Genomic DNA, 12,688 nt, shown 5'->3' with positions numbered 1-12,688 from the left:
CCCGGTGTCGCTTACTGCTCTTACCCACCCCTCCTTCCCAGGCCGGTCCTCAAAGGCCCCAGCAAAGAAACCAAGTTGCCGTGAGCCTCCCAAAGGCGAAGGGCAGGCAGCAGCCGCTGGCTTCTGCGCCCACTAGGAGCCTAGGGTGCCCGAGTTAGGGCTGCGCCAAGAGGTCCGGAGCAGAGAAGGAGACGGGGACTGGGACAGGCAGGGACAAAGTGCAAGAGGCAAAACTGGCTGAAAAGCAGAAGTGTAGGAGCCGCAAGGGGCGGGACGAACAGGTCCGTGGGCCGGGCGGAGCCAAGGGTGGAGGCCGGGGTCCCTCCAGGTGGCACTGGCGGCGCTAGTCCCCGGCCTCCTCCCCTCCCCCGGCCCTGATTGGCAGGCGGCCTGCGACCAGCAGCGAACGCCACAGCGCCCCGGGCGCCCAGGCGAACGCGAACGGCCCCCCGCGGGAGCGGGCGAGTAGGAGGGGGCCCGGGCTATATATATAGCGGCTCGGCCTCTGGCGGGCCTGGCGCGCAGGGAGGCGCGCACTGCTCCGCAGGGTCCCAGCTCCAGCCGCGCGCTTTACGCCCGGCTCGCCGCTCCATGCAGCCGGGGTAGCGCCCGGCGCCCGGGGGCCCCGTCGCTCGCCTCCCGCTCCTCCTCGGCTACGCATTCCCGCACGAGCTCGGCTGTGCGCTCCCGCGGGCCGCCACAGGCGCAGCTCTGCCCCCCAGCTTCCCGGGCGCACGGACCGCCTGACGGACGCACGGCCCTCGGGCCGGGATGTCGGGGCCCGGGACGGCCGCGGCGGCGCTGCTCCCGGCGGTCCTGCTGGCCTTGCTAGCGCCCTGGGCCGGCCGAGGGGGCGCCGCCGCACCCACCGCACCCAACGGCACGCTGGAGGCCGAGCTGGAGCGCCGCTGGGAGAGCCTGGTGGCGCGCTCGTTGGCGCGCCTGCCGGTGGCAGCGCAGCCCAAGGAGGCGGCCGTCCAGAGCGGCGCCGGCGACTACCTGCTGGGCATCAAGCGGCTGCGGCGGCTCTACTGCAACGTGGGCATCGGCTTCCACCTTCAGGCGCTCCCCGACGGCCGCATCGGCGGCGCGCACGCTGACACCCGCGACAGTGAGTGGCGCGGCCGGGCGCGAAGGGGCGGGGGCGGAGGGCAACGGCCGCCCCGGCCAACGCGCTCAGTCACACGCTGAGGCCTCAGGGGGGCACCTGCTCGCGGGCCCTGGGAACCGGGGCGGACTCGGGCTCCGGTGCCTTCTGACGCGGGGCTGGGGACGCACACTCTTGGTTCCGGCAGCCCAGCGCAACCCCTGAGGCCGGGCCCCGCCTCCCGCCTTCGGAAGCTCGGGCTCCCGGCGCCGAATTCCATCGCCTTCGCCCGTGGGCACAGGGCGCGCGGTGCAGCCACAGGGGGCCCGAGACACGCGCCCCAGCCTGGGCCAGGCTGGGGAACCGCTGGGGTGGGCTCGCTTCTGAAGGTGTGGGACTGGGTGCGGCCGCCGGAGGTCCCCTACGCAGGCAAGCTAATCTGAGCTAGCGCAAGCTTGGGCTCCGGAGGCCCTAGTGGGCAGCTTGGGCTCCGGAGGCCCTTGGGGGCGGCTGCGCCGGGAACCCCGGGCCTTTTATCCCCAATCCCACCCCAGAAATAGGGTGCCCGGAGGCGAACAGGCCGAGGGGCGGAGTGGGCCAGGGGTCACCTGCCCCGCAATGACCTGCGCCCCGCCCCCAGGCCTGCTGGAGCTCTCGCCGGTGGAGCGGGGCGTGGTGAGCATCTTCGGCGTGGCCAGCCGGTTCTTCGTGGCCATGAGCAGCAAGGGCAAGCTCTATGGCTCGGTGAGTACCGCAGGGGTCTGGCCAGGTACCTAGTTGGGGAACAGCGGACATGGCTGGCAGGATCGTGGCTTCTCCAGCCCCACCTGTGCCTGGGTCTTGGAGAGGTGGCAGGGTCACCGGGTCACGGGACCGGCAGGGCTGCCCAGACAAAGGAAGCAGCCCCAAGGCAGGAACAATGAGGTTCCTGCCATCCCTGAGTGGGCCCCTCCCAGCCCGAGGAAAGGGCGCTGTTGAGAGCCCTTCTCTTCTCTAGTCCAGAGTGGTGAGTCTCAGCGTTGGAACTGCCGGCTTGAGGCTGGACACGAAGGGGATGAATTCTCTGGCTGCTAGGTGCAGGGCAAGTGGTGAGAGCACCAGCTGTTGTGGGCTGGCCATGCCCCCTTCTCACCCTGTGAGGGTCTTGACACCCTAACTGTGCAGGAGACACATCTCAGCCCAGGGTGGGGTCTGGGACAGAAGGGGGTTCTGACCCCTGGCCTCAGGCTGGGTACCTTGCCCAAGAGGTGCCCCAGCCCTGACACTGCCCTGCTTTGCTCCAGCCCTTCTTCACTGATGAGTGCAAGTTCAAGGAGATTCTCCTCCCCAACAACTATAATGCCTACGAGTCCTACAAATACCCGGGCATGTTCATCGCCCTGAGCAAGAATGGGAAGACCAAGAAGGGGAATCGAGTGTCGCCCACCATGAAGGTCACCCACTTCCTCCCCAGGCTGTGACCCTCCGGAGGACCCTTGCCTCAGCCTCGGGAAGCCCCCCGGAGGGGAGTGCCGAGGGCCACCTTCGTGCACTTTCTTCGGATGAAGAGTTTAATGCAAGAGTAGGTGTAAGATATTTAAATTAATTATTTAAATGTGTATATATTGCCACCAAATTATTTATAGTTCTGCGGGTGTGTTTTTTAATTTTCTGGGGGAAAAAAAGACAAAACCAAAAACAAAAAACCAACTCTGACTTTTCTGGTGCAACAGAGAATCTTACCACTGGATTTCTTTAACTTGTCAAAAGTTGTCACGAGTGTGCTGCTATTCTGTGTTTAAAAAAAAAAAAAAAAAGGTGACATTGGATTCCGATGTCAACCCCTGTAGTATGGCGTGGAGCATCTCTCTGTCTGGAAAGGCCTGCCTGAGGCTTCAGAAGCCAGTTCAGGGAGCTCCCGGGCTTGGCTCTCTGCGAGCATCCTCAGAGGCCCGCTCCCTTTGTGCCCTGTTGCTATTAATCGGGACATATCGGTTTACTTCGGGTACAGAAAGTGCGGTGTCGACGTCCTCGCTGCCACTCTGTTTTTAGATCTGCCAAGACTGACCTTTGAACTTTCCTGTAGTCAATCTTCCTCGATCTACCAGATGGGAGAGACCCTTGGACAACTTTATAAACTCCTGTTTGCCTTTTTTGGATCAGCGACAGCCCCCATCGCTGTGACCATTGGGGAAAGGACGAAGCTCTTTCATAAATTCCATGGAGAGGAATTGATATCCCACTGGAAGGCTAGAAATGGACAAGATGGTGTGTTTGCAATCACAAACAAAACCCTAGTGACGAAAAATAATTTGTGATGGCAGATGCTTCTGATGGTGTGATAGAATATGTTTTTTAAAACAAACCATCAAAGCCCCCTCAAAACGGGCTTCCCTGTGCTTAGGGAGCTTCGGGCTAGAGCTAGCTATTATTTTTAAGTGAAATGTCCTTGTAATTGTACAAAACAATTGGTGCAGTGTTTGCGTGGAGGAGCCTGCTGCTTTCTGATGCATTCCCTGCTTAAGTGCGTTTAACATCTACCTCACAAGCCCTGAAACCCCCGGCGAAACCTGCAGAAAGCTCAGACCCGGTGCAGGAGTATGCCATCCCAAGTGGCTTTTTTTTTTCCATATGTAGCCAAAAAGGATTGCAGATAGCGTCGGTGCGTCCTATTCGAACCTTGTCACGTTTGAGCTATCTTTACCCTGTGATTTACTTTTAGTAAGGGTGATCATGGTGAAAATATTTGCAGACAGCTGTTACATGCACTATATGGTCACCAAGTAACCTTATATTTTTCTTTATATATTTTACAAATGTAACCCCTGTCGTTGAAGCAACCGTGGAAGAGGCAGGGTCGGTGATGTTTAAAAAAAGTTCTGAGGTGATGGCAAACATTTAATTTTAATGAATGACTTTTTAGAGTTTATACAAAATGACCTTAGCTTGCTACCAGAAATGCTCCGAATGTTTCGTCAAGACTTTAATACTCTCCTAGGATGTTTCTGAACTGTCTCCCGAATTAACTTTGTGGGAGTCTACAGACAGCAAGACTGGAAAATCTGATTGCAGTTTTTGTCTTTCACATTCCTTTTGAAAACTCTTTGTTCGAATGCAAATCATCGACTTAAAATACTATTCTTAACCAAGGCCTGGAAGAAAGAAGACACTTGCAAAGCCACTGAGACAGGACCACACATCTTAAACTGCTGCTCCTACAATGCAATAAAATGTTTTTAAGTTTTAAACCACACCCTAGGCTCCAGGAGTGTTCAGGAAAGACGCTGTTTGCAGGTCTCCATGCTGTTTGGCGTCGGGAGGGGGCTGTGGCGGGATCATCCGTGGACTTTCTGGATTTTAATGTATTCACCTAGTGACAAACCATGATTGTCTTAAATGCCTTAAATTATTATGAGATTTCTTGTCTCAGAGCCCAATCAGATTGTCAGGAATTAACATGTCTTAGGTTTAATCACCCTTGACCACTGCTTACAGATATTTCTTCAACAAATCATGTGTGATGCCTGTAAGGACGTAACTGTCCCTTTAAAATATTGTTTTCCTATTGCTGCGATGGGGATTCAAGGTTCCTGTATGTGCCACTGTTTTCAGAATCTGTAGTTTTATACAGGTGCCGACCCTCGTTGTGATGTATGTGCTGTGCACACTGACATGCCGAGCGCATTGATAAGCGTTTATCGTGTATAAAAGACGCCACTGGACTGGATGTACACAATGGGGAAAGGAATTAAAAACTATTAAAACTGTGCCTTGAAATGCCAAGACCTGGTTCCCTCCCCCTGTCTTCCAGGGGTCTTTCTATTTGAGGCCTGAGCCTCACATGGCTGGGGGTGGGGGTGGGGGTGGGGGTGGGGTCAAGAGAGACGAATTTTAGCCAGCTGTGTCCACACAAATGTAGCCTTGAAAACAGGAGCCTGGGGGGTGTGAGTGTCACAAAGTTTTGCCATGACACTGAGTCTTGCAGTTTATTCTCATTCTCCTGATGGGGCTAATTCCCGCCATTCCCGCACTGTAACTAGCCCTAAACTCTGTGCCCCTCCCATTGGCCTCCTGTTCTCTAAAGCAATTTGCACTTCCCTGGGGGGAGCAGTGAAGCTCCAGAGCTGGTCATTAGAAGGCAGACTCGAGAATAGTTTTCAAAATCTAAGTAGACACCATCCGTGGGTATCAAACTCAATATCATGAACTGCAGCTAGTCTTTTATTTTTAATTAATTACTTTTTTTAATTGTTTTTTGAGATGGAGTCTCACTCTTGTCGCCCAGGCTGGAGTGCAATGGCACGATCTCAGCTCACTGCAACCTCGGCCTCCCAGGTTCAAGCCATTCTCCTGCCTCAGCCTCTCGAGTAGCTGGAATTACAGGCACCCACCACCATGCCCAGCTAATTTTTGTATTTTTAGTAGAGATGGGGTTTTTCTATATTGGCCACGCTGGTCTCTAACTCCTGACCTCAGGTGATCTGTCTGCCTCGGCCTCCCAAAGTGCTGGGATTATAGGCGTGAGCCACCATGCCCGGCCAGCAGTTACTCTTTTATAAGAAGGAAATGGAACTAAATCTTATAGGTATAAATTATCTGAGTGTATCAGTCACAGTAGGGGTGCAGACTGTTTTGTGAAAATTTGAGTTCAATTATATACAATTATAGTATTTATAACTAGTCTTTCCTAGGAGGTACTCATGAGTGCAGTGGATGACTTTGAAAAAAGCTAAATGCTGATCTAATGTACCTAGAATATGGGGTTTCCTCTCCCCGTAAGACATGTCCAATTGCTTTGCAAAAAGGCCATCAGGGTTAGAAGATCCTTAATTGTACTTAATTTGCTCTCCAAGGCATTGTTCTTACCTTTCTAGAAAAAAAAAAAAATTATTATAGAGATGGGATTTCACTTTATTGCCCGGGCTGATCTCGCACTTCTGAGCTCAAGTGATCCTCCTACCTCAGCCTCCCAAAGTGTTGGGATTACAGGAATGGGCCACCGAGCCCAGTCCTTTTCTGCCCTTATTTCTTGACTCCCATGATCTAGGTACGACAAAGAAATACGTAGGTGATGTTAGAGGGTGAATTATGTCCAAAAGATCTCTTCCAAAGGATATGTTGAAGTCCTAACACCCAGGACCTCAGCATGTGAGTTTATTTGGGAATAGAGTCTTTATAGGGGTAAAATGAGACTATTGGGGTTGGGCCCTAATCCACTATGACGGGTGCCCTCTTATAAAGGAGGCCCTGTAAAGAGACACAGGGAGAAGGTGGTGTGAAGATGGAGGCAGATGGGTGATGCTTCCACAAGCCTAGGACTGCTGAGGGGTGCCAGCAAATGCCCAACAGCCAGGCGAGAGGCCTGGGACAGTGGTTCCCTCCTAGCCTCAGAAGGAACCAATGATGTGGACACCTTGACCTCAGACTTGTAGCCTCCAGGGCTGTGAGATAATCAATTGCTGTTGTTTTAGCCTGCAGTATGTGGTACTTTGCTGCTACCGGCAGCCATTCACACTGGGGGGAGGATGGGACTGCAACCCAGACGATCCAGCCGTCTGGATCTGCAACCCTTCATGCATGCAAACCCTGTGGGTCTCTGTCCACATCTGTCCTGGCCAAACAAGGAATGGCCCATCCAGCTTCTAGGGTGAAAGTCTGCCCATCATTGGCAAGATCTATCAGCTGAACTGAGCTTTCATCTTGGCTTTCCAGCTCCTAGCGTAGAGGGATGATGGGGAGTCAAGGACAGATCCCAAGAGAGGTTAAAAAGTCACTCATTCACTTTACATACTTGTTGAGTGCCTCCTTTGTGCCAGGCACAATTAGAGAAGGAAACAAGGATCCCTGCTCACCTAGAGCCTCATCGTAACGAGGGAGATAACAGTGAAGGAGGAACGCGGGTCACCTGGGAAGGTGGATGGTGCCAAGACAGAGAGAGAACAGGGTGGGGAGGGGTGGGGGTAAGGGTGGGTGCAGTGAAGGTGATGACATCTGAGCAAAGACTTCAAGGTGCCACGTGAAGAAGCTTGTTCCGGGCAGAGGGAACAGCCCCTGTGAAGGTGTGGGGCTGGCAGCAGGCCTGGGATGTTTAAGGCACCGTGGGATGGGCAGGGAGGAGGCAGAGTCAGAGAGGCCAGCTCCTGGAGCCTTGGAGGCCATGGTGTGGACTGGGCTTTTCCTTACAGTGAGTTTGTACCATCTCACAGCCCTGGGATGGAGCAGAGGAAGGTTGAGATGAGATGGTTGGAAGCGGAGGAGTCCCAGCAGGAAGTGATTATGGGGATTCAGGCTGGGTGTGAGGTTGGTCAAGGCTGGTGCGATGGGGAGTGAAAAGTCAAATTAAAATAAGATATGGGGTTTCTCAAAATCAGCCTGCTGCCTAGGGGACACACGTCTCCGTGGCTGAGTACAGGGTTTGGGGCCAGCCTCACAGCTTCGTAGGTGGGTGACCCACGGCTTCCTCGCTGAATGACCGTGGGTGAGCCAGGGGACCCCGCCTCACCTCTCCTCATGATTCCCACCTCCTGTGTCTGGCGTGAGGACGGAGAAGATGATGCGTGTAAAGTGCCTGTCACAGCAAACGGTGACTGTCATCTGCTAGACTAGACCTTACTTATCCAAAGTTTCACTTTCCATAGTTCGGTTACCTGCAGTCACCCTCGTCTCAAAATATTAAATTCCAGGGATACACAGTTTGTATGTTTTTGTTTGTTTGTTTGTTTGTTGTTTTTTTTGAGATGGAGTCTCGCTCTGTTACCAGGCTGGAGTGCAGTGGCGCGATCTTGGCTCACTATGACCTCCGCCTCCCGGATTCAAGCGATGATTCTCCTGCCTCAGCCTCTTGAGTAGCTGGGACTACAGGCCTGCGCCACCACACCCAGCTAATTTTTGTATTTTTAGTAGAGACGGGGTTTCACCATGTTGGCCTGGCTGGTCTAGAATTCTGGACCTCAAGTGATCTGCCTGCTTTGGCCTCCCAAAGTGCTGGGATTACAGGCGTGAGTCACCACACCCAGCTTCCTAACGGGCTGTCTTCAGAAACAAGGTGAATGCCCCTGTGCCGGTTCCACCAGACCCGGCCTCTCAAGAGAAGACCCTGGCCACACCCTAAGGAAGGGCCTTTTCTCGGCATGACAGTGGCTCCTAGCACTGGGCTAGAAAATCATCCCATTAATGGGAAGATAGAAAAGGGACTGGGACATTAAGACCATAATTAAGTCTTTTAAGGTAATGACAATAATACAGTAGTCCCTCCTTATCCACAGGGGACAGGTTCCAAAACCCCACCGAATGCCTGAAACTGCAGATAGTACTGAACCCTATACAGGCGTCCCTTGGTATCTGAGGGGACTGGTTCCAGGACCTCCCTCGGATACCAAAATCTGAGAATGCTCAAGTCCCTGATATGAAATGGCATAGTATTTGCAAATAACCTATGCACGTCCTCCCAGGTCCCCTAAATCATCTCTAGATTACTTACAATACCTAATAAAATGTAATGCCATGTAAATAGTTATCATACTGTGCTGCTTAGGGAATAATTACAAGAAAAAATAATCTGTACATGTTCAGTACAGACCCAGTTTTTTTTTTTCCCCCCCTAAATGTTTTCTCTTTTTTTTTCTTTTCTTTTTTTTTTTTTTTTGAGATGGAGTCTTGCTCTGTCACCCAGCCTGGATGGCAGTGGCACAATCTCAGCTCACTGCAAGCTCCACCTCCTGGGTTCACGCCATTCTCCTGCCTCAGCCTCCCAAGCAGCTGGGACTACAGGTGCCCACCACCAGGCTCGGCTAATTTTTTTGTGGTTTTAGTAGAGACGGGGTTTCTTACCCATGTTAGCTGTGATGGTCTTGATCTCCTGACCTCGTGATCCACCCACCTTGGCCTCCCAAAGTGCTGGGATTACAGGCATGAGCCACTGTGCCCGGCCTCTTTTCTCTTTCTCTCTTTCTTTCCTCCCTCCCTCCCTCCCTCCCTCCCTCCTCCTTTCTTTTTCTTCTCTTCTTCTTCCTCCTTCCTCCCTCCCTCCCCCTTCCTTCTTCTTTCTTTCCTTACTTCTTTTCTCTTTCTTTGTCGTGACTCTGCACCCCACCAATCCTCAGCCTCACCGTAACCCTCCCTGCCCTCGAGTCAAGATTCTCCTGCCTCAGCCTCCTGAGTAGCTGGGACTACAGGCACTCACCACCAGGCCCAGCTAATTTTTGTATTTTTGTTAGAGATGGGGTTTCTCCATGTTGTCCGGGCTGGTCTCGAACCCCTGACCTCTGGTGATCCTCCCACCTCAGCCTCCCAAAGTGCTGGAATTACAGGCATGAGCCACCGCGCCTGACCCTCCAAATGTTTTCAGTCTGAGGGATGCAAAGCCCACAGATATGAGCGCCGACTGTATACACTCTTTTTTCCCCTATACATACCTGTAATGAAGTTTAATTTCTAAATTAGGTGCAGTAAGAGATTAACAGTAACTAATTATCAAATTCAATTATACCAATATGTCAGCGTCACTACTCCTGTTTTGGGATCATTATGAAGTAAGAGCCAGGTGACTTGAACTACTGACTCATAAGCGGGACCGTCTACAGCGTGGAGACACTGGACACAGGCACGATTCAGTCCCTGGTGGGACGGAGCCTGGGCGGCACAGGATTCCATTACTCCACTCAGAATAGTGCACAATTTAAAACATACAAATGTACGTACAAACTGGCCTGGTGTGACAGAGCAAGACTCGGTCTCCAAAAAAAAAAAAAAAAAAAAAGACAGCCCTTTAGGAAGACCACTCCCCTCAAATGCAGCCTGCACTGGCTTACCCTGGTCTACATTAAAGTTAAGATCGAGGGCTCCTGAGCTCAGAGTGTTTCTTCGACGTGAATAATTTTAAGTGTTCTCAATTCATCATTCAGATCCTTCCCTCCCTCCCTCCCTCTCTCTCTCTCTTTCCTTCCTTCCTTCCTTCCTTCCTTCCTTCCTTCCTTCCTTCCTTCCTTCCTTCCTTCCTTCCTTCCTTCCTTCCTTCCTTCCTTCTCTTTCCTTCCTCCCTCCCTCCCTCCCTCTCTCTCTTTCCTTCTTTCCTTCTCTTTCCTTCCTTCCTCCCTCCCTCCCTCCCTCTCTCTCTCTCTTTCTCTCTTTCTCTCTTTCTTTCTCTCTTTCTCTCTTTCTCTCTTTTCTTTCTTTTCTTTCCTTCTTTCCTTCTTCCTTTCTTTCTTTCCCTTCGACAGTTTCACTCTTGTTGCCCAGGGTGGAGTGCAATGGCGCAATCTCGACTCACCACAACCTCGCCTCCTGGGTTCAAGCGATTCTCCTGCCTTAGCCTCCTGAGTAGCTGGGATTACAGGCATGTGCCACCACACTCGGCTACGTTTGCAGTTTTAGTAGAGACAGGGTTTCTCCATGTTAGTTAGGCTGCTCGTGAACTCCAGGCCTCAGGTGATCCACCCGCCTCAGCCTCTTAAACTGCTGGGATTACAGGCGTGAGCCACTGTGCCCGGCCCATCATTCAAATTCTATATGCTTCTTATGAAAGGAAGGAGGGAGGCTGGACATAGTGGCTCCCGCCTGTAATTACAGCACTTTGGGAGGGCAAGGTGGGAGGATCGCTTGAGCCCAGGAGTTCAAGACTAGGCTGGGCAACATAGTGAGACCCCCATCTCTACAAAAAAATTAAAAACTTAGCTGGGTGTGGTGGTGCATACTTGTAGTCCCAGCTACTTGGGAGGCTGAGGTGAGAGAATCCTTTGAGCCTGGGAGGTCAAGGCTACAGTGAGCTGTGACTGAGAAAAGTGACGTCCGTGCTGGTCCATGTCCTGGGGTGGGGAAGGGGGACAGCAACCCAGCACATGCCCACCCTCCCCTGGGACCCCATACAGGCAAGGTCCTGAATCGAGCTAGAAGAGCTGCGGCCACTGTAATGAATCAAACTGCCCAGGAGACCCAGGGACTGGGACACCCTTGCTAGGTAATACATCATTTTCCCGCCCACCCCTGGCCCCTGCAAGACTCCTCTGCTGGGTCTCAGATCCTCCCCACTGGGAGGTGCCAGGGTACCTCGGCCTCCGTGGGTCCACACCCAGTCACAGCCGTCCCCAGCCTGTCCCTTCTTCTGTCCAGGAGCATAGGCCAAGCCCTTCCTCCAACCCACGCCTCCCCCAGCAGCCTCTCACTCCATCTAGTTGGTTTCACCTCATGGACTCTGCAGTCTAAAGACCTCTCCATCTGCACAGGACCTCTGTGCAGGCCGCCTCTCCCTAGGCCTGGGTGGCTGCAGCAACCCCTTGACTGGCCCCTTCCCCCGCTTCTTCCTCCACCCTGACAGACCCTTCTCTAGGGGCCTTCTCACTGTGCAAGCTTCATCTTGCTCCCTGGGCTGGGATGCTTTCCACAGCCCCGTGACGTTCTTAGACGGAGATCACAGCCGTCAGCCAAGCCGTTCTGATCACTCACTGCTGCCTAACGAGCTGCCTCAAACAGTGACAAAACTGCCACCGTCTTATAACTCCCAGTGTGGCAGTTCAGGGATGTGGACAGGGTCTGGCTGGGTGATTTTTCTGACCTTGGCATTGGATGGGCTCATCTGGGGGTCCGAGGCCGGCACCCTGATGGGCAGGGCTGGAGGGCTGGGTTCAGCCGGGTGTCGGCCAGAGCACCCACACGGGATCTCTCCAGCATGGGAGCCTCTCCTGGGGCTGGAGTCCTTACGAGGCAGCTCAGAGGGCTCCAAGATGCCCAAGGCTCCTTAGGATCAGGTGCAGAAAGTTCCAGAACACCATTTCTGCCATTGGTCATGAAATCAGACCAGCTGTGATTCAAGGGGAGAAAGCAGGCCTCTGCCGACAGTGGGAGGACTAACATGGAATGTGTGGTCATCTCTCATCTGCCGCAGAGGCTCCATTTGCCCTTCCCGGTGCCCATCCTGCCAGCTCCCTCTCCACATCCCTGTGCGCGGCCGGTTCCCAGCACATTGACGTTCCCTCGGAGCCCACAGGCGCATCCGCTCGGCCGCAGGGCCTTTTGCACATGCCAGCCTCCTGCCTGGAAAGATCTTCCTCACCCCTGCACTTCACCCAGCTGGGTTTCCCAGGGCAGCTGTGACAAATGACCACAAACCAGGCAGCCTTAAACAACAAAAAAGTGTTGTCTTGCAGTTCTGGAGGCCAGAAGGCAGAAATCAAGGTGTCAGCGGGGCTCTGCTCCCTCAGAAGGCTCTGGAGAGCGGTCCTGCCTTGCCTCTTCTGATTGCTGCCGGCTGCCAGCACTCCTCGGCTTGCAGCTGCATCGCTTGATTCTGCCTCTGTCACCACACGGCCTTCTCCTCTCTGTTTCTGTGTGTCCAGATTTCCCTCTTCTTATGAGGACACGAGCCACTGGATTTAACCTCCTCGAAGAAGTTCAGCAGGACCTTATCTTAGCTTTGATTGGCCCTGCAAAGCCCCTATTTCCAAATGAGTTTCCATTCATGAGCTCTGGGGAGACAGGACATTTGGGAGACACCCATCAGCCCGCACACCAGTTACTCAGATTCATTATTATTATTATTATTTTTTTTTTTGAGACGGAGTCTCGCTCTGTCGCCCAGGCTGGAGTGCAGTGGCGCGATCTCGGCTCACTGCAGGCTCCGCCTCCCGG

The 12,688-nt window shown here is 53.4% G+C and overlaps 1 protein-coding gene across 1 annotated transcript; it reads left to right on the top strand.

Moving 5' to 3' along the window:
* Nucleotides 1-328: 328 nt before the first annotated feature.
* On the top strand, nucleotides 329-3,659 carry FGF4 (fibroblast growth factor 4). The gene is made up of 3 exons (XM_003909421.3): nucleotides 329-1,111; nucleotides 1,728-1,831; nucleotides 2,371-3,659. The coding sequence occupies exons 1-3, from the start codon at nucleotides 772-774 to the stop codon at nucleotides 2,545-2,547; spliced, it is 621 nt and encodes a 206-aa protein (XP_003909470.1). The 5' UTR covers nucleotides 329-771; the 3' UTR covers nucleotides 2,548-3,659.
* Nucleotides 3,660-12,688: the final 9,029 nt, after the last annotated feature.

The sequence above is a fragment of the Papio anubis genome, chromosome 12, assembly GCF_008728515.1.
Source record: "Papio anubis isolate 15944 chromosome 12, Panubis1.0, whole genome shotgun sequence".
Lineage (NCBI taxonomy): Eukaryota > Metazoa > Chordata > Mammalia > Primates > Cercopithecidae > Papio > Papio anubis.
The sequence above is the reverse complement of the archived record's forward strand: the minus strand, read 5'-3'. Positions and strand labels throughout refer to the sequence as shown.